Genomic DNA, 26,683 nt, shown 5'->3' with positions numbered 1-26,683 from the left:
AGTTAGACCTAAAAAGAAGTTTCAAGTACGTATAAATAATATTTTCGACCTTTTCATTCGTCCTGAACTACCCCTGCCCTCTGGGCCTAGCATAATGGGTGAGTTACGCTCACTTCGGCCTTTCCCACGAGTGCGGGTAAGAATTTCCGTACTTGCATCATATATATATGTTATATGCTTTTTGTGAGTTAAGTATTGAATTAATTAGCAAAAAAAAAAGTCTACAGTCTCAGGTTAACAGAATTAAAGTAATTTTACATAAAAAATAATATCAATATGGCATATGATATTTTTTGTAGTTTCATTGGAAAATATTTGAAATTTTGGATTAGTGTTATTTTTCATCGCTGATATCTTTGAAACGGTTGATCTGAGGAACTTTGATCTTCAGACGTTTTTTGTAGAGCGTGAAATTTCCTACAAATCTCTTTTTATAGATTGTTGTTACGATAAACCGTTTCAAAGTAATAAGAATTCAAGAATAAAAAAAAAAAATTTCCGGTGTTATTTAAATGGAAAATAAAGAAAAGGATAGAGGCAAACCTTACTATTGATATTAAGAGCTCATATTGGCGCCAAAATTTTTGTTTTTAGATATACTTTCAATTTTTGGACACCATAAGAAAAAAAAAAAATCCGTCTTTTTTTGAAACACCCTAATATGTATGGGTCATTCCACCAATTATTGACTGAAGTTGTGCCGGGGGGTCTGATCTCTAGATAACAAAAATTTTTATTGAAAAGTACATAACAAAGAAAGCTTTCATGACTTTTTTCAAATATTTTCGTAGAACCTTTTCGAAGATATAGTAGATCGAAAATTGCAGGATTTGCAATTGTTGACTTTAGATATTAAAAATATCAATCCCTTGTAAAAGTTCTAAAAATATATTAAATAATGGTTTTTGTGTGAAAAAATCTCAGCTTTCTGAAAATAATATTTAGAATTTCCTCCAGTGTGGGGAAAATCCTGAAAAATGAGGTCACAAAGTAAAAAACGATTTTTCTACCAATGTATCATTTTTTATATTTTTTTAAAATATTTTTTTTCGAAAAGTTCAAACTTTTTTATACGGAAAATGAATTTTTTTATTTTGGGAATATCTAAAAATAAATCATAGCAAAATAAAGTTAAAAGTTTTGTGATGAATTGTCGATCTGTATTATGTTGCCGTCACGGTCGTCGCACGATAACTATCGAATCAAGTTTGAAAATGTCTGTACAAAGCATTATATTCAGCGATTATATATATATATATAAATAATATAGCAGCATAATACAGATCGGCAATTCATCACAAAACTTTTAACTTTATTTTGCTATGGTTTATTTTTGAATATTTCCAAAATAAAAAAATACATTTTTCGTGTAAAAAAGTCTGAACTTTTCGAAAAAAATATTTTAAAAAATATAAAAAATGATACATTGGTAGAAAAAGCTTTTTTTACGTTTTGGCCTCATTTTTCAGGGTTTTCCCGATACTGGAGGAAATTGAAAATATTTTTTTCAGAAAGCTGAGATTTTTTTAAACAAAAACCGTTATTTAATATATTTTTAGAAATTTTACAAGTGATTGATATTTTAATATCTAAAGTCAACAATTGCAAATCTTGCAATTTTCGATCTTCTGTATCTTCGAAAGGATTCGACGAAAAAATTTGAAAAAAATCATGAAAGCTTTCTGTGTTATGTACTTTTCAATGAAATTTTTTTGTTATGTAGAGTTCAGACCCTCCGGCACAACTTCAGTCAATAATTGGTGGAATGACTTATTCTACTATTGCGACATCCTATCCAAAACATATAATATTTGGTGGATAGTTTTATTCCACTGCGTGTGCACGCCAGATGTCTTATCCTCAAAAATACCTACCGCTATTTTGAGGAATTTATTTAGTTCTAAGTAAATATTTAAAGAATCCCTCTGACGTACGCATTTGGGCAGCTTACCTAAGTTATTATCAAAATTATATTGTCACACTATGAAAAACAAAAAAAAGGACAAACCGCGCAAGCAACTGATGAAAATGAAACAAAATTGTATATCATGAAGATTTGTGAAGCAACTTAGAATGTACTTAATATCCAAGGGCAGAAGGCATCGGGGATAAGACATCAGCACATAATTTCCGCCAGTAGCCCGATAAACATCTCATCGCGTTATATTCAACCGAGAGTTATGAACATCACGTTACCTCCGGGTTTACAATTTGAAATGCACCGCGCATCAGTAGATCCTCGTGACAATAATAGGAACAAACTAAGAATGAAATTATTATTCATTTTTGTGATAACCATGTGATAATGGAGGCTTATTATTTATCCCTGATTTTTGTGTATAGCTATGCGACAGCGGAGGCTTACCATTACTTATCCTTGTACTTCTCTTTATTATACACAGCGGAGCCTTATTAATTAACCTAGTGTACAACTGTCCGGTAGCGGAAGTTGAATTATCTTACACACTCCCCTCTCTCAGATACATTTAAAACTGCGCTAATTCCTAAACACCCAACACTACGACTCCTAAAATTACAAGTATGCCCATCTATCCCGATCACTTCATGAATAAACGAATATTATATTTCTTCAACACATATAATTTTCTAATCTGTCTCACAGCATTATTGCAGACATTCTTTTACATAGCCTAAGATATTTGAACAACTCATGGCTTATTCCCAGCGCGCTGAAAAAAGATTGTGTTGTTCTTTCATTATTATTACTTAGCCCTTTAATTCACGCTGGGACGCTGGGACGCGAAAGCGTCCCACCTTTTTTTGCATCTTTTCATTTATAAACCGCTTTTTTGCTAACATCTGCCAAGTTTTTTGGTTCCACATGGTCCCTGAAATATGACGAAATGTAAAAAAAGTTTCAAATTCATTTATTTATTGCAAAAGCAGCACATGTAAACAAATGGTAAAAATTCGTACTTTTCCAAAAAAGTAAAGCATTTTCTGCTGATCTGCTACGAAAATCTGATTACCAATTTTTACACAATCTTAATACACACCAAAAAATTTTACAGAATTTTTTCTACATTTTTCTTGTTGTTTTTATTTATTCGCTATATTGGATATTTAAAATTTTTGAATTTCAAGTTTAGATTCGTAATCAGTGACCCCAAAAGCTCATCCATGAAATATCTCAAGTGAATCTTATGTAAGAAAAAATGTATGCATTAAAGGCTTTAAAGGAATTGGTGCCCAACTTTAATTTCTTAAATTAAAAGTGCACATGGCCACAGTGTCACACAATAGTACGTCCAACTGTATTTTTAGATTTTAAGCTCTTCAGTACTTCTTACTATCTCTGAACAGTCGAGCAAATGTAAGCTGAACTAGAAATTTTATTATTAATTGCATTAACTCCACTTTAGTGAGGTTACATATACGATGAATCGGTTTAAACTTGTTTAAATTACTACTTTATAAATTAGAAAAGTATTTAACACAATTATAAGTTTCTCTCTGTGTATAGAATGAAATGAACCTGAGAAGTTGTAGAAGAAAAAAATTAAGCACATCAACGTTATCCGATTTTAAAAACAGTGCCCTATTTACATAATTGAATTTCCATGAAACTTTTTCGATAATTATATTTTTTGATTGAATGAAATGGTCTGTAATGCCCTGTACATAATAGCACTTTCGCTTTCAAATGGCAACTGATGAAACAGAAAGTATACCATGCGGAAGACTGGGCAGAAATACTTTTTCAGTGCTAAGCCTAAAATAGTAACTGCATACCACATCACCGTTTAGTATTGTAGGATGGTTCATACATCCATCGCCTGTGCACGTTATACAGTAACCATGTGTCTAGAGATCACGTGGTTATTCGCCAGAAACTTTCGTTCATCATATTTAGAAAGATGATCTCACATTCACGCTGGTGTGGGGACCAAGAGTACATACATCTCATTGAAGCAAATTCCTCGAATACGTCGGCTGCAATCACCTCTAATAACAATTATTACTGCATGATTCCACAACAATTGTCAAGTAATTATTCCGTGTTGATGAAAAAGAAAAGATTCATTTGTCGGACAGATCACCACATTGACCTCAATTGGAAACAGAGTCATTTACGGTATTCTGTCATTACGATTTAACTATATACGACACTAGAAAGTATTTACTTACTGAATAACGTGGGCGCAGAGGTCAAGGGATCTGTGAGGGCCGTGTGGCATCACGCCCAGCTATAGAGATGATCTCCATTCTATGCGCACTGTAACCAGTGCATACCATTTCACGATTTTCCAATAGTCGGTTAGCTTTCAGTAGACGTTTAATCAGAACGGCATGCTGACCTTCGACGTTGCCGCATCCATGTCGTTCCCGTCGTTTACCGCGCTAGACGCACGTATTGTTAGTCTCGAATGAGGTTTGAAGGTGATCGGGTGTGAGCTCGTGCGCAAGGGATTGTGAATATTTGCAGTGACAGAAAACTATAGTTAGTTTATGTGTTCAACATTTATTATTTAATTTGTTATGAACAATTTTTACTGGGATATTTAGGTAATTTTAAACACTTGGTTGCAACTCAAGGTAAAATGGGTCATTGTTTTTCGGTATGTTCGAAATTTCGTGCTGTGTTTCACCTGGACCGGGAGCACCTGCAATTAAATCCTTTATGCGAAAGACCGGACTGTATGCCGAAGCCACCTTCGCAGGCGCAGTTCACGCCAGGTGAGTTTTAGTACTACCTATGACAGTTTTCAGTGATTATTTCAAGTCGCAATTGCGCTTCAGAGTCGTATATGATTATGCTTCGGTAATGTAATTTGCATTTTGTTTTATATGTAATATGTGTAGATTGCAGATGTATTATGGAAATGAAGTGAATCACGGATGCATGTAGGTATTTAGGTTTTATATATTATAATAACTTCATTTCAATCATCAAAATATCTACTGAAAAAAATCAAGCCAATAACAAGCAATAAAAAAATTGATTTTTTTTCAAATAATCAGCTTATCTGTAATCTGCAAAGTATATTCCAAGCAACATCAATACAGAGTCAGAATATTGTGATAAGACGTGTAATGTTTACATTTGAACCAATTTACCTTTCCAAATTCCAATCTTCGAAAGTCAATCTCTAAATCGAATTTCGAAAACCTTGGATGCATTACGGGCTGAACCTTGCACGCATTATCGTCTTTTCGTTTGTTAGGTGTCTGAAGTACAGCTTGTCTATTCGGCTGAGTCATAGGTGAAATAAAGCATCATGGATAACTTTAAATTACGAATATGACGTTGAAAACAACTCACGATTCTCTCATTATTGCATCGCTCGTTGGGACGCAAATTTTTTTGTATAGCTCAAATTTTTTCAGTAAATTAAGATCACGCGTTAAAAATGCCTGAATAGAAGAATAGCAAACCTACAAGTCATAATACAGTATAGCACTAACTCTTTATAAAACATCGGTTAAAAATACATTCACTGACGTAGTTTTCAATATACAAAGAATATTAAGATTTCTTCTCATAACTGACCTGATATATAAGTATATATATATATTCGGATAAGCCGCAAATATCGATGTTTACAGGTAGGGATTTTTTTTTTTTTTATATGACATCACGGTCTGTGATGCATATTACGATTTACGTAAACCGAATAGACAAGCTGTACGAATCATTCAGAAGTTGCGAAAATCAAACGATCATTGGCGTTATCGTTGAAAAAAACTAAACGTGTATTGAAACTGTATTTCGGTAATGTGTTTTATGAATTCAATGATTACGGATCAAAGTAAAATGAATAATATACGCTTATGAATAAATTGAAATGCAATCATAAGCAAGTAAGATCTGTTGGATTTCTAACACGCGGGACGATTCACCAAGGTAATGTGAGTTTCTTTTATTGGAATAGCAATGTTTGCTGCAAAGCCTATTTCATTTTAGATTCTTAATATCATGGAAACATGTACGAATTTCAGGACATCGATTAAAGTCTCAAGAACACCATAGTTTATTGCGAATAAAGGATAATCTAGATTGTACTGTTCAAGACGAATTCTGAGTCTGGGTTCCAAATGTTAAATTATGACATCTTTCACGTAACGAATGAAAGAAAAAATAGTCTTATTGGATAAAGTTCGCTTTTGTAGAAACCACAACAATATTTCGGGTCTTAAGAAAAATTACCTATTTTCTTGAAAAATTGTTGCAAATAACAATTGCACAAACATCAGTTTTACATCTAAATCACTTTTTTTCAAAAATCATAATCAATAATAAACTACAAATGTAAAAGTATTGATAAAACAAGTTCAAAAATGAATACTTTTCGTACTTCTATATTTGTACGGACTTTCTCGTATCAAATTTCAAGACTTATTTACTAACGTAAAAAAGACAAAAGCTAACTTTTTAAGTAAGCAATGAAGATCTTGGTTATTATTCGATGTGTATAATTAAAATTTATTTATTTTAATATAAACTCAAAAAAAAAAATTTCTTCGACCTGTGTTACAAGAAATAAAATTGTACATATCGGAAATCGTAGACAAGTAGAAATATTTGGATGCTGGGGTTATAAATGTGGTATAATATAGTCAAAGATTATGTTTAGGCGATACTGAGCAATGCATAACGTCTTATCGTCACTGCGGAGTTAGAAGTCTGCTAAAGATGTAGTATTTGATGAAAATTCTTTTAAAAATTGTGATTCATGATGCCATGATACTCAATAGTATACCAACTCAATGTTGAAAATAGACATACTAAATGTAAATATTGTTTCGATCGAATTCGAATTTGTGATAGTGCAGCTGCTCTTTCTCATGAGCCCGCCACTGAATTCATAGTTATTTAAAGATTTTATTTAAAGTTGAAATTATACTTCACCTGATCTAGCTATCATTTTGTTTCGGGTATACTAGCATTTGGTACGTACGGAGCGCTGAAAATCAGCATAGAGCTGAAATAAGACTATGAGCGTATTTATTATCTGCACTCTTAAAACAAAAATATGGTACATAGTTGATTTTCACGTAGTTGAAAATTGATAGGAAATTCACCTTTATTTATAGTCCTATGAATCGTACTATTGCCAACGTTCCAATAACAGTTTGATAATCTCGGTAACAATATGCGCGAATGGTGAAAAAATAAATTAAAAATCGTCTTAAAGAGAGCTCTAGATTACCATACATATTGTTGTACTCGAAACTGTCGATATATAGTATGATAAACTATCTTCGGGGGGATAATTGTATGTAGGTAAAAACATCTAAAACGTAAACAAATTTGCCAATTTACCATGGTAACATCATAATGGAAATATAAGAACAACTTAGGTATTGCCAGTTTCTCTCGTGAAATCGAGAAAGAACCCCGAGCCCTAAGATCTCTCGGCAAGTAGGTATCCGTCATGAAGTCGGACCTCGTTTTTTCGTGTAGTGATATCGAAACATCATTTTAAGAGCTACACACTTGGCGGGCACATTTAGTTTGTATTTTATATTAGAATCATTATACTTATTTATGTTGTGTATGATCCCATGCGATAATGACGTCTTTAAGATCGAATACAATCAATTTTGCACGAAATGAATGGTTGTTTAATATTACTAACGTATAGAATTGAAATGGTTTTATTCTGCCACTTGCAGCTTATTGTTAGATTCATACTGTATAAAATTCATGACTTAATCGCATTGAGTCTATTGATCAGTTAGCTTCGAACACATTATCATAATGTTAATTTTGGACTGAATAGATGCGTTTCATCAATTCTTTCTGTTGTTTGATTTGCCGTTGATTGCAGTAGAAATATCGGTGCATGCGAGAGTACGAACGTGCTGGCATGACGGGCGCCTTGGGGGCGCTTACACTTCAGCACTTCCGTACACTGGCGCGCAACGATATTCAGTAAATGCATACCCGCAAGTGAATTCAGACGAAGTGAGTACAAATTGACAAATTTTGTAGCAAACAAGTAAGGACAAAACTTTGGATAGGCAAATTGTGCGAATTAGAACTTTTGTTGCTTATGCCATGTGAAGTATTCATGCATTTTGCTTTCACGCATCGAGCTTTTGTAAATAAATACTATTTCACGCTGTAAGAATACCTACAATCAAGATCAGCGGTCGCGGATCGCACAAAATTCATAAAAAAAAAAAAAGCGCGCGACCCGACCACACTATCTGTTAGCGCGATGAGAAGCGTTCTAACCTCCCTGACAAAAATTTTCACGCCCAATAAACACACGATAGTATATAATACGTCAAATATACGTAAGGGTGGTTTAATTCAAGTATAAGTAGAAATGATAGACGTTCAGAAATCTACGTGAATATAGAAAGTGTTCTTCCTCTTCGAGCACAATTGTAAGAGTGTCTGTAAGAAAACAAATTTGAACTTACTGGTAATGAGAGGAATTAACGACATCAGAGTCAGGGCGGCTAGGTGGTCTAGTGGAGTAAGGCTCCGGTAAAGCATCGCTAGATACCAGGTTCGATTCCTGGCTCCGTCGTTAATTTTTCGAATTTACCAGTTTTTCAAAAATTATATACGTTTCACAAAATGAAAATTACCTCGTGATTAATATTAATATTGATGATGCATATCCGCATTTCAATATTATACGATCCGCAATTTAATATCAGACGGTCATTGACTGTCTTACGAGCTTCGCACCAAGAAGCGTAAGTTACCAAAATGTAAACACACTTACAGACACTCTTACAATTGTGCTCGAAGAGGAAGAACACTTTCTATATTCACATATACTATCACAGCACAAGAAAACAAATTTGAACTTACTGGTAATGAGAGGAATTAACGACATCAGAGTCAGGGCGGCTAGGTGGTCTAGTGGAGTAAGGCTCCGGTAAAGCATCGCTAGATACCAGGTTCGATTCCTGGCTCCGTCGTTAATTTTTCGAATTTACCAGTTTTTCAAAAATTATATACGTTCAGAAATCTACGTTGTATGTACTGATAAGTATTATACGGCAGCGATGAACGTTTAGACCACGTATTGAGAACTTCGTCTGTTTATTATACGTCTAGCAATGAACAACTTGATGACGTATAAAAATAAATTCCAACATCCGTATATGTAGCAGTTGTATCGACTTGTCGCCTCTTATCGTTTTCTTTCGACCATGATCATCGTTTTATTAACTTTAATAATAAACATTTAGAGTGGTGGCTGCAACAACGTATATCACTAGTCGATAATATGTATTTTGTCTACCTGACACCTACGACTATAGTATAAAATAACGATAGTGTTGAAACATTCACCAATCCACGTCTTATAAATTAATGTATCATCAGGGCAGCAGAGAATGTTGTTAAAGCGGTTCAGGGTACCGCCGTTTCATTAAACGTTTAAAAATTAGCAACCTCATTTAGTATGAATGAAAGTTTTAAGATCCGTATATCTAACTGTATCCGTATATTCTACCGTTTAATTTCGACCATGATTATTGTTTTATCAACTCTACTGATCAACGTTCAGAGTAGTGGTTGCAAAAAAGTATATTACTAGTCCATAATACGTATGACTTTCAAACGTTAATTCTACATCCTACCATCATGCAAGTAGGGATGTCCATTTTTGTGAGTATGGAAGCATAACATAGTTGCTCTGGAAATCATGTAGTAACTTCCGCTTTAACGATTTAGTGAAATATACGCTACTTTATCTTACAATAGACAATGTGGACTTTACTTCATGCCTTAAGTAAACTTGTGAATCTGCTCAAATTGTGCGTGTGTAAACTTTATACAAAATTCTTAATAGTATCAGATTTCAATGATGCCCAAAGCATTACCATGTTAAGTTTCGAATGAGTGATAAAATTTTCAATTTCAGACAATGGCACTGTAAATTTCATAAATATCTAACAATTTACTAAATTTGGACAATAAATGCTCTTGTAAATTCATTTGAAATTGTATTGTGAGTGCGAATTCTGAAATTATAATCTTATTAATGAGTTTTTAATGACTGTATTATTTGTTATGCCTGTGTAGACCGTACATTGTATTGTGAATCAAATAAAGTCATGGTTTTCCACAGAGTAGTTTGGCGTAGTAGGTAGGGTGTCCGACCAGTAATCTAAACATTGCGAGTGAATGGGGTTCGAACCCAGGTTAGTGCGAAATAATGCGGTAGGTTTTAAACTAATCGATCTAAAATGCGTTTTCATCGATGTAAGTACCGATAAGTTGTTGAAATAGTGTCCGCGTTCACGAAAAATCATTAACATCAATTCTCCAAGGATTTGCGATCTATTTTTTTTCATGTCACAATTTTAATATACATTTGTGATGAAAAACCTAGCTGTAGTACGTATTAAAACAGGTTGACAAAGGTAAAAAAATAATTTTCACCTACCATCATCCAGTGATAGTCTTGAAGTTCATGTGATACGTATAAGACACGTATCCCATATACATTAACAACCGGGTTACTATTATACGTAAATCGGAGTGACGTACTTAAAACGTATAAATATGACTGATATTTTACTCATACATATATCCGTCTCAAAACCCTACTGACAATACCTGTTAAAATCGGTTAATAAACGTCAAAAATAACGTTTACTTGATGAAAGTTTTCTAAACTTATGGTTTATACTCTTTTTCAACGTTTATCATACTATCGTGTGTTTATTGGGCGCATATTTTTCCCCTCTTATGATGAAATTTCTACGTCTGACAACTTTTGTAGGTTTTTAGATTTTTGGAGCTTTCAATTGAGCCTTATATTAATATGGTCGATGTACGGATAGACGAAATATACCACCTGTCATATTTCCAACATCGTCGAAATTGACAGTTCAGTATGGAATTTTCGTTTTTTTCAGACCGCAACTTTTTGGTGTATCTAGATATATAATCAGTGATAACCACGGTTGTACATCTTGTATAATTGATACATGAAGTCGTAAAATGCTATCATTTGTAACGCTAATTTCCGCTACCCTCAGATGAGGACTTACCGTTAACACTGTGGCGCGATTCTTCAATTACTGTGAATTACTAAACTATAACAAAATCATGTACGTAGGGCGCCAGACGTTTTCGCGTCGAATTTCAAACAGCAATACGAAACAAATCAAAAAATGAATAGAAAACCCGTTATATGGCTGACTAGGCTCAGGTACTCACACGAACTGGTAGAGTGGCGGTATTCAAGGTAGCTAACGATAATTAAGGAATTGAAGAAATAAAGGATAAACTAAAGATAGTGAAAATCAACAGTCAATTATCAATTAGTCGATTAGCCTTACACATTCGAATCAGTGAAGTTAGGTTACACAAATTAGCAAGGATCACTAAGTCAGCAAAAATGGGTTACCAGATTTTCGGCAGAATAAAATCAAGACGGTAGCTTTAAACGAAAGACGATAGTTAACAGAGAGAACTAAGCGTAGGTCGGAAGAAGCGATACAATGCAAAGATTTATTTGAAACTACACGTCACTGAGTGACGTGATTTTACCCAAATTCCAAAGAATGAATTGTTATTCGTACTAACGCGAATTATTATTCTGTTAATTTGAAGCGAGAGTAAGAACCTTATTGTAAATTGATAGATAACAAAGTGATGATAGCTCGGGAGATAGTAACATAAGAGTAAGACAGACTTTACCATAGACTTTGACTAATAAGAAAGATTGACATTAATTTATAATTTACGAAATCGGTAGCTTAGACAAGAGAATAGGAATGACCGTAAAATACGAGAGACAATCTACGAGAGGGTTATTCGTAGGCGATTGAATTAATGATATACCATATTTAGAAATTCGAGAAGTTTCACAAAGAAATCTTGAAATATAAATTTCGAGGAAATGTAAATTATGAGTGAGTGAGAAATTCAGAGAAGAGTTTGCAAAATAAGGAAGTACACTAATTGTAAGTACTCCTTATTATAAAAAAATCACGGGTAATACGCAGTACTTAAATTGACAAAGAATTACGGTATGGCAGAGACATACAAAGATAACAATAGCAAGTAACAACAATAAAGAGTTGCCAATAGCAATAGAAGAGTACGATAGTATTGAGCGGCTTAATCTACGCTTGGGTATACTCCAAGGAATTTACGATACAATAGGCACAATATCGAATAAAATATAATAAGCGGAGGTGGTACAAGAAATAAAATATAATAAGCGCTCCTAGCACAGAAAATTAAGAAAAGGAGAATAAAGTTTATATAGCTTAAGATACGGTAGAAATTTACAGAGGTAGACTAACAGAAAGGCTATTGCCGGATAAGAATAGTGATTTGGCCCACTCAACCTTTTGGGATGATTATGGTTTTATTATGTCGGCACAGTCAAAATGAATTCCACCATTTTTGCTCTAAAGTTGTGAATTAACGAGTTATTTCAGAAAAACGAAAAAATTGAACTTTAAATCAAGATGGCGGCGAACGCAATGGCGGGATATTCCCGAAAATCGAAATTTAGACTTCCAACCACTCCCCCCCCCCCCCCAAGTTTAAAAAAAAAATCGCTTCCCCTAATTATTTCCATTTAAGGCTATTTTTATGTCTACCTCGACTGGACTACAGTGGTATGTAGGTATATGTAGTGTGCGCTGGCTTCTAGAAGTAGCGTACAAGTCACGTATCACATCCTAGTGTACTCGTATGTATAAACTAGCAAAAGTTCAATTTACATAATTGACTATCCTTATAGAATGTGCATACGACAAGTTTTTATTAATCGAAGAAAGTTGGAATTAGTAACTGTTGGTGAGTGTTATTATGTAATTGATTAATATACACAACTTATTCAACGTTGTTGTATCAATCCGAAGACTCCTCATTCTAGTACTTGCTATTACTTTTATTCAAAACTTTTGACATTACAGAAAATGTTAGATGGTCCGAACCAAGCTAAAAAACCAGAAAATTCAAGATGAGAAATTCATTAAATGTCAAGCCCCAATAAGAACACGATTGTTGATTAAACGTAGAAAAATTCACACAACCAAGCGCTTACAACGGATCAGACCCAACCGTTTAATAAATCGAAAAATGTCCGCCTGGTAGACGATAATTTTTACGTATGTCCAGAATGTTTTAAATACGTGGAAAATAGTCGTTGAATTCGCATATACTCACCACGAGGGAATAAACGAGTACAATATACGGATATTCGTGACATCCATATATTCGTATGTAAGACGCAAAAGAAAAACGTTTAAAATTTGACATATGCGTCGAGGGTGAAATTTTGCCACATCTATACGTTTAAAATGTCACAGATGAATTCGTTGAATAACCTGAAAAATTTCCGCTCGGCATACGTGAAACTAAACGTATTATCAACACGTGTCATATACGCGGTGTATGGTCGTACAAATTATGACCATTTACTTCAAGGAATATTAGATTGGAGTACATTTACATAGAGTATTTATTTCGTGTACATATTCGTTTACAAGATGTCGTGGAGATGCCCCACGTTGGAAAAACTCTAAGGTTGAACCGTTGAATAGATCGAAAAGTATCGGCGAAATATGCTGCAATAACAACGTTTTCCCCGAATGTTTTGAATACGATGCGGATATTTGTAGAATTCACATACATTCATCAGAAGATTGGTAATATATACAGATATGATGTTATTTATACATAGTTATAATCGTATATAAGACGCAGGGAAAACGTATTCAAAATTTGAAGTATAATTCGGTGAAAAATTCCGCGTATCTATACGTTTAAAATATTAGGTTAGAATAATCGAAGCTTGGGTGATCTGAGTAAGGTAAGTATTATGTACTGATCTTTTAAAACGATGAATTACAGATATAACAGGAATAGGTGATTCGTAACAATGCATCATATCTTAAATGCTGAAAAGAGTACAAAATATCATACTATAATATATTACACTGTATCGGAAAGTTGTATTTTTTTTTCTTAATTCAAGGAGCAAAGATTGTTTGAAATGACGAAAAAGAAATGTTGTCAAAGTTTGAGCTCTTAATATTAATATTTGAAGGTGCATCATTGTAATTTTCCATTTCCCACTTGAATAACATAGGAAATTTTTTTTTTAAGCTTAGAATTTTATAACTTGTCAACGCATTAGCGTTCTGATAAGTCCAGAACATAATTTTGAATGGAATTGAACGCTCTACAAAGAAAGACCCTTATTATTTTATGATAAATCTACTCTTTCAAAAAGTGATTTACCATCATAAATACCTTAGACACCTTATATAACTTTTGAAAGAGAAGATTCATCATAAAATGACTACGTTTTTGTAGAGCGTTTGATTCACTTCAAAAATACGTTATGTCTCATCAGTACACTAAAGCCTTGACGAGTTATAAGATTCCAAAGTTGAAAAAAAAAATTTCATGTTATGTAAATGGGAAATACAAAATCGCGACGATGCACCTGTAAATATTAATATTGAGTGCTTAAACTTAGACAGCATTCTTTTTTCGTCTTTCGGAACAACATTTGCCATATATATACACATGTACACACTATATTTCTCTGCTATACTGAAATAAAATACTATATACTATATAAGATATATAGATTGTGAAACAAAAAAAGAGATGCATTTTACATTTCAAGTACTTGAACATTTAAGAAAAAGATTTTCGAAAGTAACAAAAATAATATAACACAAGAAGTTGACTATTCATATATCACATTCATGTTTGCACCGATTAGATTAGTAATACATAGAACGCGTTGGATCACCGACTTACGATTTTGCGAATCACAAAGCTGAGTGAGTTGTTGCAAAACCCTAATATATTATATAAAGCTTAAAACAAAAAACGGTACATTTTACATTTTCGATAGTGATAGCATGTACGGTTATGATAATGTAGTACTTGACCATTTTATAAAAAGATTTCCAAAAGTAGAAAAAAAAACCAAAAAAAAAACAACAAACACAAGTAGTTAACTATTGATATATCATATTCAATTTACGCCATTTATATTTTTATTACATACAGAACGCATTGGATCAACGAGTTACATGTGTTATCGCCAATCACAAGGCTAGGTAATTTGTAGACAAACATCAGATATCTCGAAGGTTCGAAAAAATATCAAATATGTAATGTACATACCATAGCACATAAATTTACATACAATATACATTTTAATAGGGTATTACATGTACGGATATGATAATGTAACACTAAAACGATTCATGAAATGATTTAAAAAATTGAAAAAAAAGTAGAACGCGTATGAGCGCCAGCTATATTTTGATTATATAGATTACCAACACCGTAGTAAAGATTTATCCAAAATAAAAATAGAACTGTTTGTCAACATAAAGTAGCATGGTAAAACTTTCTTGGCAAATAGGTATTACGACTGATGCAAGTGCAAAATCGTTTGAGAGCAATAAAGTAGATAAATTAGATACACTTTTGAAAATTGTGTACTTGTTTCGGTGTGGTTAAAAGAAAAACTCAAATTTAATATAAAATAATAGGATGCAAGAAGTGAATCGGACTTACACTTTCAAAGAAGAAATTAAATGTGAAAAATTGTTAGTATTACGAACAAGTGAGGTACTACGAATAACTCATCTAAACTTAAAAAATATGGGTACGAACAGAGTGCATGTAGCCAAAATTAAAAGAAGAAAAAAATGGTGCCAACAACCAAAATAGTTTTAAAATGGCACGCAAAAAGAAGAACTACAGTAAAACGATATAGCGGACTATCTTTTAACGTTTTGTTGCTATACCCTGCGATTGTTGGGTGAATTCGGCGGCAGTGGTAGGGGCACTGAAGGCGGATGCTGCGTGGGTCCATTTCCGGATTTTTTTCCCGCAATTGAATATGTATACCTACTTGTGGCTAGCTTCAACCAGTCTTTTATCGCATTTTCTATAATTAAATCTGAAGATTCGACTGGATTATCTTTACACGCCAATTTTGCAGCCTCTGAAACAAGATGTGAAAAAAAAATTGTTTATTATCTGGTGGCTCAATTATGTGCACTAATAGACATCATTTCTACTCAACGCAGCAGAACCACTCACCATCACAAGTCCAGAGTTAATTATGCCAAAGTGCTCGAAAAGGCTTATTCAGTTATCCTTGAATTATTTGTTGAAGAGTGAACAACGGAGATTAAGAATAACAAATGAGTGAAAAGAATCTAATGCAGTTATAAAGCATTAAAACAAGCAAAATATTATATACATGTTTCCACCACATCGTGAAAAAAGAAAGCAGCAGCAGCAGCTTACGAAATTTAATTGTAATAAACTGATTAGGTACAGGATTCCGATCGTGAGGAGTTTATACTATTGGAAAGCTGAATTCACCATTTCCCTATTATATGTGTGTGAATGTCTTATTTTTTCAATCTTCTATCTCTAAGCTCTATACAGGACGTATTGTGGAACCGCTGAGTCTACACCATCGATGATTAAAGGTTATTCTTTTTCGATGTCAAAATAGTCATGCTATTATTTAAAATAATCATAAATACTTGTATCAACGTTTACTGAACGTGAGTTGTAAGATAACATTTGAATGAGGATAAAAAACAAAATTCTATTCGAATTGAATTGATTTTCTCAGTATTACTGCTTTGCAAGGACACTATGCAATTCTAGGGCATAACCTCTCACGAAGTAAAATTCGTGCTAAATTTAAATAGTTCATAATAATAAATCGAGTCAATACGTATTAAACGGTGCTTATTTCATTAGAATTCGACATATAGCTGGAAATAGCTGCGCTTTCGGCTTACTTGCCTTACATTCTCCATTTCAAACACTATTGTTCACGATTTGATTCAACATTTTTTGATAATTTTTTTTTTATAGTTTCAAATGTTGTAGGTTTAGATCGAAGGAGCATCAGTTAATATTCAAAAATTTTTGGCTAACCGATTTCTCGTTATAAATATAACAAACTTTGACAAAAATACATCCTTCAATCCATTTCAAACCAAACACAGATTCTCTTATAACAAAATATATATTTATCATCCGCTTCATCGTATAGGTACGGAATGTTCACTAGGTTTTAAGGAGAAGAATCAATGTTTGGCCCTTAATTAGTTACGGGCAATACGAAGGAAACGTGAAACGTAGACTTTTCACTCACTAATGATAATATACCTTAATTTAGTTTTTTTGAATGATCTCTTTTCTCTTCCCGCCCAGTTGTACTCCATAGCCAAAGTATTCGTCATCAAAAGTTTCATCATATTCATGACAACTTGTCGCTGTGATGGGCCACCTACCGTCGAAAGCCTTCTGACCTAAAGAAATTAAATGAATCAAAAAATCAAATTATATTTTTGTTCAGATATAATTGTATACCAGATTTCAAATTTTTTTTCGTGAATATACAGACAAATCTTTTTCGAAGTAAGATCTACACCAAATGTGTCTGGCCTAAATGTATGGGTTACAACTCGTGTCACAGGATTCATAAGTTTTTACACAATAATTGCTGTCGATCCAACTCCAAAAAAATGCTATCCACCTATTCACTACTATTTTCCTCCGAATATACCAACTTCTATTAATATTGTGCTGATTTTATGTTCATTTTTTGTGTATTATACAATATTTAGTTAGAAACAAAAAAATGTTTCCCTGACTGATCGAGCAAATGGAATACAAAATACGGACATAATCAACACAACATTATCAAGAAATTCAAGAAGATATTCTGAACCAGACATATTTTGTAAACTACATAGTTGTATGCGAATTCCAGAATGAATTGTGAGTAGATTATATAAGTCACTTACAAGGTAACTACGGTGCTCTTCAATCTGTATCATCTCATTGAACGCATCGAAGACATTCAGTGAAGAAATGGGCCATTCAGGGAAACATTCTGGCCGCGGAGCACCTTGTACTTGGGCTATTTGGGCCTGATTAGCTCTTGCCATTGTGGTTAGAGCGACCTGAGTCTGCTCCATCTGCTGTTTCAAATACTGCAAGTATTCAAAGATTTTTCGCATCATTTGTGTAACAACAGGATCCGAAATTGCACCGTTCAAATGCAAGGGTCCACTTGTGACATCTTGATGACTAAGAATTCTGTGTGGTGTTCTTACATGCGGACTTGAGTGACAAGAAGGCGGTACTGATGATTTGTAAGACCGCGGCGTCTCACTTGCCTCATTTGGATATCCAAGGTTTCTTTCTGGTGTTGAGGGCATAATTCTGCTGGAAAATGACGGAGCCACACCTGACAATCCAGCATGTGCACTACCGTCGGCTAGATTGGTAGTATTACGCTGCTTCGTAATGATTGAATTATCCTGCCTGTTAAACTCCTTTTGAATAAAGGGATATTTGGAATTAGGTTTTCCTGATCCGAGACGAATCCTTGAGAGCTACTTGCAGTAGAGTTACTACTGGGTTTGCTGTTCGATGCATCACTGGATGAACTGATACGTTTTCGGCGCTTACTTTTTGTATGATGCTTACGGTGTTTGTGGTGCTTCTTTCTTTTCTTTTTTGAAGGCTCACTTTCTTCAACTGTATCGTCGTCTGGCGATAGGTTTTCAGATGACACTTTTTTCTGTGTTATCGGCCGAATGTTAATACCGTCTTCAGAAGTTCCGTTGTCTATTACATTAGTCATATACTCTGCTGCTACATCGTAGTCAACTATAACAAAAATGTTATCATTAAACAGAAAGATAATGGAAAAAAATGAAGCATTTACGCATATATTTGAAAACAACATTTATGGCTTGAAACTTCTGCAAGTGAAACTCTCAACCAGTAATAGATTAGATTTAGATTAAATAACGACAGTTACAGCAAATAGTCTTCCATAATGCTTCAATCACAAATATAATTTCATTTTCGATTTTTAATCAGTTTTTCGTATTAATTACAAATACTCAATATCGAATAATACTTTAGTCCAACGTCTAGCCGTATTATATTATAATTAATACATATGAGGTATTCCATGCCAACTGAGAGGTCATTTTCCCTGACCCCCGCCAATTTGCCTCATTATTTTTTATATGATTTCACAACCTAAATAAAGCACTCGGCATTTTTTTTCAGATTTTTTGTCTCGACCATTCTTTTTTAAAAAATGTTACAAACCCTTTTATGGTCCTAAAAAAAAAAAACATTTTTTTACATATGTTTATAACATATGTTTTGTTTTATAACGTATGTTTTGTATACATACAAAATAAGCAAAATTATTCCTCTAAAAAAATATTTAAAAAATACAAAAAATCAACTCTCCACTCTGAACTATGGCTCAAAATGTTTGTTTTGGGACCCAAAAATTATGTGATTTTTTGCAAAAAAAAAAAAAAAAAATGTTTTTTTTAGGACCATGAAAGGGTTTGTAACATTTTTTAAAAAAGAATGGTTGGGACAAAAAATCTGAAAAAAATGCTGAGTGCTTTATTTAGGTTGTGAAATCATATAAAAAATAATGAGGCAAATTGGCGGGGGTCAGGGAAAATGACCTCTCAGTTGGCATGGAATACCTCAGATACTTCAATTCGATCGTGTGATATTAGTCTATTAGAGTGACGCTGGTGGAAGAAAGAAAAAATCGAATTGCGTCTGTTAACCAAAACAATTCTAAGTGAAAACAGGGAGTTTTGCCACCTCATACAGTTTATCACACATAATTGCATAAGAATGGTACATGCGTCGGTTAAATTCCTTGTCACCACCCGCAATACCTTTAGGTAGTGCCCAGTCGCTCTAATTCTGTAATAAAACTCTAAGAAGAATTGAGAAAACAGTCAAATTACATACCTTTAGTATCAAGCACACGATGTACGGCATAGACGGGCCAGGTTTGTTCAGGAACTGCATTCGTTCGTACTAGGTTTGTGAACTTTTCCTCAGTTTTTGTCCGAGGCCAATAGCACTGAGTATTGTTGTCTGTCAACCACAATACAGGGACCAGAGCACACTTTTTACTGTTGTCACCTCTCAAGAACTCAATTATCGCCCACATTTTGGTTTTTTAATGCAGAAACTGTAGAATTGTCATATGCCATAAAAATGTACGAACAATTTCACCAACCCAAAAAAAAGACAGAAAGCAAAATTTTTTAAAATATTAGAGAAACATGATTGCTACAAATCGAAAAAGTAATTATATGTATATAGTTAAGTACACGTAAATAGCTGACGCGAGAAGTAGATTTCACGTAAAGCATCAAACTATTGCTGCTATTGGAGCTGTAGTTCAAGAAAAAAAAGTACCTGTTTATTTTTCTATACGGGTAATTTAGGTTATTAGCCTAACAAAGCAAACTACATGTTTTATTATTCGTTTTGATGCAGTATGGGAAAAATCCCAAACCCATCTTTCACAGGGAATCGTAAGCATTTGAAAAAGATTTCATCGACAGGAAAGGTAATAGTTTCAGCATAGCTTTTAGCAAAATATATACCGAGCTTGGAAGATTCAATGAGTTTTCGATACAAATTTCTTAGGTATCGAAATGAAATTCCAACACATTTGTACACACCATCTATACAGATGATAGATTTTAATACATAAACTTTACTATTCAGTGCTACTACGTTATCGGGGTCTTGTATTGACAGTTTAAACCTTTTTGTGGTTAGTGTCTTACATTGGAAAGCATTCTCGCCCTGTGACCTAATACTAGGGTGCTTTTTTTTTTGGACTATTTTTTTTTTTGGTCCCATCGTGAAATTTTGTTGGAAATACAACAAAAAAAATTCCCTGAAAGATTGAGCCCTTAATATTAATATTAAGTGCTCGCCCAAGGCATGTAAAGATTTCCCGCTTAAAATACACGTAAACTTTAATTTTTTTCTTTAAAACATCTACAGTTCAGAGGCATTCTATGGTGTAGTCTAGGACGTCAGTAGGTTTTCTTCGGAATGAAATGCTCTACAAAAGTGCTCATTGCGGTGAAGTCGTAACTCGCACCGGCGAAGTTGTACGGGCCACCCAAACCCAATTTTTTCATGAAATTCTTGTTTTTTTGCCCGTATCTCGTATATGACAAGAGCTACAAAAAAAAAAAATATTCAACAAATTTGTAGGAAATTTAATTTCCTACAAAAAAGTTCCAGAAAACCAAGTTGCTAACATCGATATTTATTGAGATATTGGGCTTTTAAGGTGAGGAAGTATGGAATTTTCATGAATTATTGAGTTAAATTGTCGAATTATTGATTGTCGAATATTTTTTTTTTTTGTATCTCTTGTCATATACGAGATACGGGCAAAAAAACAAGAATTTCATGAAAAAATTTGGTTTGGGTGGCCCGTACGACTTCGCCGGTGTGGGTTACGACTTCACCGCAATGAGCACTTTTGTAGAGCATTTCATTCCGAAGAAAACCTACTGACGTCCTAGACTACACCATAGAATGCCTCTGAACTGTAGATATTTTAAAGAAAAAAATTAAAGTTTACGTGTATTTTAAGCGGGAAATCTTTACATGCCTTGGGCGAGCACTTAATATTAATATTAAGGGCTCAAACTTTCAGGGAATTTTTTTTGTTGTATTTCCAACAAAATTTCACGATGGGACCGAAAAAAAAAATAGTCCAAAAAAAAGCACCCTACCTAATACCCTTCGGAATCTCTTCCTTCGCCCAGGACTGTGTGTGTTTTTTTTTTATCGGCTTCAGCATATTCTGACATACGCTTAACAACCTGTTGCGATGGAAGCTTCTTTGCGCGTATCTTTCTTTTTATTTTTCCCAAATAATTTTCAAATGGAAAGCAACTGAAATCTTGCAATTTACCATACCGCTCAACATCATCGCAGAGATGAAGAAGAGAGTGTACGTTGTATACGACGAACTCAGGACCGTAAATATTAGCAGACTTCCGTACAAATTTCTCAATTGCTAGTCTCGCGACATCAAGGTAACGCAAGATGAGAGTCTCATTAGACAAAATGTAAACAGCTGTATGCAATAACAAGAAGTGATTATACCTCTTAGAATTTAGGACATTGTGCAAGATGATCGGGCCTAAGTAAACCAAGAAGAATCTGAACTCGGTTGCCTTCCACCGTTTTACTTCATCAAGGTTTCGAGGCTTACGATTAAACTCTGCTGTCACATAAGCTTGCAGTCTGTCAATTTCAGAAGAGATAATTTTCAACATCTGTTTTGAAAACTTACAAGGCTTTGGTCCTTCGATCCAGTAATTAATTAATAATCTCTTGAGCACCCCCAAGTAAATCAAGTGCATTGGATCTAGGGGAAATTGCGTGACAAGTCCAACAAATAAACGAAGCAATTAGTTTGATCGACTAGATAATGCAGTTTTCTTTGCAATGAAACTGCTGCAATGCAACACTTTTCACAACCGAACGTGCTAGTATGACCTTTGATCATCTTGAGCATTGCCCTAGCAGGGGCATCACACAAAAAGCAACCAATTTCTATACGTAACCTTCGATTATTATGTTCGATGCCATTTTGTAGCAGGAAACTCATTTCTTTGATAAATTCAAGCAAATAGCTATCTAATGACTCGGGTTTGCCTTTTTCACAAAACACCGCGACCATAAACGGCGAACTATCTTTCAATGAATGACTTCTACATAATATAGGCCACAGGTTCACGGAACTACTTTTATATAATGGTAATCCGCCAATATTGATATCAATTGTTATAGTATTTGTGTACTTAGCAGAATTAATCAGGCCACCGATTAATTTACTTTTCAATCCTTCTTCAATGCCTATACAACACATTTGCCCATTTCTCAAATCGGATACATTAATTTGGCGTTTAGTTTTCAGGAGAGATTTAGAATTTTTGGGTAAAAATGGATATTTTGGACGGATGAGAGCTAAAATTCTATCAAGTGCCGTATGAGTAATGTTGCAATCACAAGCCAACTTTCGCAGATCTTCTTGGAATTTTTGTTCAAACCTAACCTGTTCATTATCATCGTCCGTAGACTGGTCGCTCTGAGCAATTTGAGTCCCTTTATTATCTGAATCATGGAGGCCCAAATCTGAATTAAGGAAACTGTTAATATTAAAAGGCTGTCTTTTAGGAAAATCAAGCTGAACCCAATTTTCTAGATTATTTATGTTATTTTCAACATCACTGTTATTTTCACTAGATGGAATTTTGTGGTCTGAGGCGGAGGCAGGTTCTTGTTCTACTATCGAAACGAGGGAGGTATGTTGTAAATCACAATTTGAATTGGTTGCAGAAGATGCTTGTGTTATGATAAAATTGGTAGATTTAGAATTATCTGCACCCAGGAAACTGTCTACATTAGCAGAATGGGCTTGACGATAATCAGGGTAACAATGACTGTCTAGATAGTCTACATTATCATGGCTGTAACTATCAAATTTATGAAATAGATCTTCGGAATTTAATGTGGTGAAATTTTCTTCCTCTGATGGCAAAAAGAGCGACGTACACGGTGTATTACAATTCAAATTGGCTTCACTACATGCTTGTGTTTTGTTAGAATGGATATATTCAGAATTGTCTTGTTCACAGTGAAGATTATTACTTTCTTCGCTGTTGTGAGGTGCAAGAAAATTAATTTGATTCAATGCCGCTGCCTGTTTTAGACGTAAATGTCGTTTGCTCAGTAATTTTCGTTCCAGAGGCATATTCAGCAATTTTAAGTTTCATTTACAACTCTAGTATTGAATGGAAGGAATAAGGCAATACCTTAGTGAGGAAATCGATTATTCAAAAATGTTGAATTACTTGAGAGGTGTTAGCATATGCGCTCTTGCCTGAAATAAAATATTTATTGCCTGAAATGGGGGTCAAATAGAATATTAAATAAAAAGCACAAGTTTATTAATGATGATTAAAAAAATTAGTATTAAGAAATTTGTATCCCAAGCAGTATAATGCAGGTCGTTGAATAGACGTGAAATAAACCAATTTTCCCACAAGGTACCGTATAATACGCGTCTATTGGACGCATTACTGTACAAACTAACGAATTCCCACGAACAAGACACAGAAAATGTCTCTTCTTGAAACTTCAATAGAAATGCCTATTTCCAGCATTAAGACAATGTATTTTTTATTCACCGATTGTTTTTCTCAACAATAATTTTGCAAATAACGGTCGAGTATTTCGAACGCGCCAGGCACTACGTACACGCTAGAAAAAAAAGAAAAAAAATCTGTTTCAAACATGGTTTTCAACCAACTGTAATTCTAATTATTTCGGAAAACATGCTATTTGTTTCCTATTATTCCAAAAAAATTCATCGTCCATGTTAATATATCGCGGAATCGACATCAAGGTCGTTGAATAGACGTGAAATAAACCATTTTTTCCACGAGGTACCGTTTAATACGCGTCTATTCGACGCATTACTGTAGAAACTAACGAATTCCCGTAAACAAGAGAAAGCAAATGTCCCTTCTTGAAAGTTTGATAGAAATGCTTATTCTCTACGTCTCTATACTATGCGTCTTTTTTATTCGAGAGAATAAACTCTTGCTTCTCTCATTTAAGATAAAGCAATGCAACAGCAAGTTATATTTCCATAATTATCCTGAATAGAAAGAGCGTGATAAGAATAATAATAATTATAATGAAGCCACGTACTTACGGAGAAAAGGTTGGCAGAAATTGCTTTACAGAGACGCTCCAACGATGTGATACACTTCACAGACGGACGGAATCTTCACGGACGTTCACGATCCGGATAGATTTTACTTATTTGATCATTATTCGCCCGTTCAACGACAGCAGCGCCATAGTCGGGAGCAGAATCGAAACCTAATACTCTAATCTGTGCAGTATCATCACGAGTGTCGAAATTATTTGTACTGAAAACGGTTTTCAAATTTCTATCAATCAAGGGGATGACGTGTACGATCAAATCATAAGATTTTGTAGCGAAAAAAATACACATCATTGTATAACAACTCAATGGACTGTTTGGTCCCAGGCCAGTGTCATGGCATTGTCTGGATTTTCAAACTGGAAAAGAATGTCGGCTCGGAAAACATCATTCGATTCAATACACATAAGTATAATACATCGGTTTCCAACATTCTTCAATTTATTATCAGTGGACTATTGTAAGTCATAAAAACAACTTTCTACGTATGTTTGTTGTTCTTTTTTCTGAGATACGATAGCTCATATATTATGAAATTTTGAATGAAACTTATGTGATTCCTTACTTTACATTACCCAGACAGCTCAAAGTTGTCTGAAAGATGTCTGAAAGATAGCAAATTTCTCGACAAGTCGTCTTTTAGCGAAAGCGTTAAGTCACCTAAAAGATGACGAGGAGATGTCTTATGACCCACTTTTTAACGTCTTTTAGCCATGCCTAGAAGACATCTTGTAGCCAAATCTATAAAATGTTTTTTACGCATGGCTAAAAGACGTTGTTTCGTCGCCTTTTATGCAATTATGTGTTTTCGGTAAATGTGAAATAAATGTCGTCAACCAAAATTAGTCAGATACAGATTTTACTATCCAGCATAGAACTTGGACGCATTCTATAATATTATTTAAAAGATTAAATTTGAGATATAAACTCAAAATCAACCTTATATCTAAATATGTATCACATCAAAACATCTCACCTTATAAACTCTAAATTAATTAACCTATCTAATTAATACATATCACAGTAGAAATCGAAACCAAATATAAAATTATGTTGTACGTTCAGATTTCAGGTGATACCGATATCTGTTCCCTAGTCGGCAATATTCAATTCTTTTCGGGTAATTGTATCTGAAAACTTTTTTCAACCGACATAATAGAAATGAGAAGAGGTTATGTGGATTTGATAGATCATACCCTACATGCATCAATTGATTATATGTAGCACTCGATAATCACATATCGGATATTGAATAATGATCAAAAGTTATTTAATCATATGTTCAACTAGTTTTATAATAATCTAACTTACTTTTTCTCCAGCTCACGAAATCACGTGCACATCAATCACGCGCACTTCGTATAACGCGTTATCAAGCAGCCATCTTGCAATCTTTGTTTAACCACACACTGCAGTTGCCGCTAGCTGACTTATCTTCTGAAAGACGTCTTTTAGACAGCTTCTCGTCAAGTTGACAAAAGTCATCCCGGAATAGACATCTTTCAGTCGACTATAATTATTATGTCCATTAAACATTTTCAAATAGACGTCGTTGAGTCAACTACGATTAGTCGTCTCTTGAAAGACATCTATTAGACATCATTTCGCTTTGCCGAAAAGACGACTTCGTCAGGATACCTTTTCGTCATCTTTAGGACCTATGTCCTATAAAAAAAGTGCCTAGATACAATGACGAAAAACGCAATCAAAATTTTTTCGCAAGTCTTCGACCAGAACCTATCTGAAGTATATAAATTAAAAATTGGAAAAAAAACCTCAACCTTTTAATATCCAAAAAAAAAAAAAAGAAAAATCTTACAAAATATAACAAAATTTGAAACACCTATTATGAGAGGATGGAGATTTCATAACTTTGAAAGATGAATAAGAAGAATGAAAAAAAATTATAAAAAAACCAGCTAGCATATAACTATGAATTTAATATGTATAATACATTCACTCCTTTACATTCTCTGGAGTAGTTGGTTCTAAAAAAAATTATATAAAATATAATAAAAAATTCAAAAATTCGTTAAATAAACGGGTTTCGGGGAAAATTGGTAACTAAAAGTTGTTTGGCTTGCTGATAACGAACGTCAGGC

General features: G+C 33.9%; 1 protein-coding gene across 1 annotated transcript in view; it reads left to right on the top strand.

Annotated features, from left to right (window-relative positions):
- The first annotated feature begins 4,344 nt into the window (after positions 1-4,344).
- Positions 4,345-26,683, top strand: part of LOC124299423 (annulin) — a 424,310-nt gene continuing 401,971 nt past the window's right edge. The window contains exon 1 of the mRNA XM_046752645.1: positions 4,345-4,698. Coding sequence (XP_046608601.1) covers positions 4,563-4,698 — 136 coding nt within the window. The 5' untranslated portion in view covers positions 4,345-4,562. The remainder of the gene's footprint in view (positions 4,699-26,683) is intronic.

Source organism: Neodiprion virginianus, chromosome 1 (assembly GCF_021901495.1).
Source record: "Neodiprion virginianus isolate iyNeoVirg1 chromosome 1, iyNeoVirg1.1, whole genome shotgun sequence".
NCBI classification, from domain to species: Eukaryota; Metazoa; Arthropoda; class Insecta; order Hymenoptera; family Diprionidae; genus Neodiprion; species Neodiprion virginianus.
Note: the sequence above shows the minus strand (reverse complement) of the source record. Positions and strands in the feature narration are given on the sequence as shown.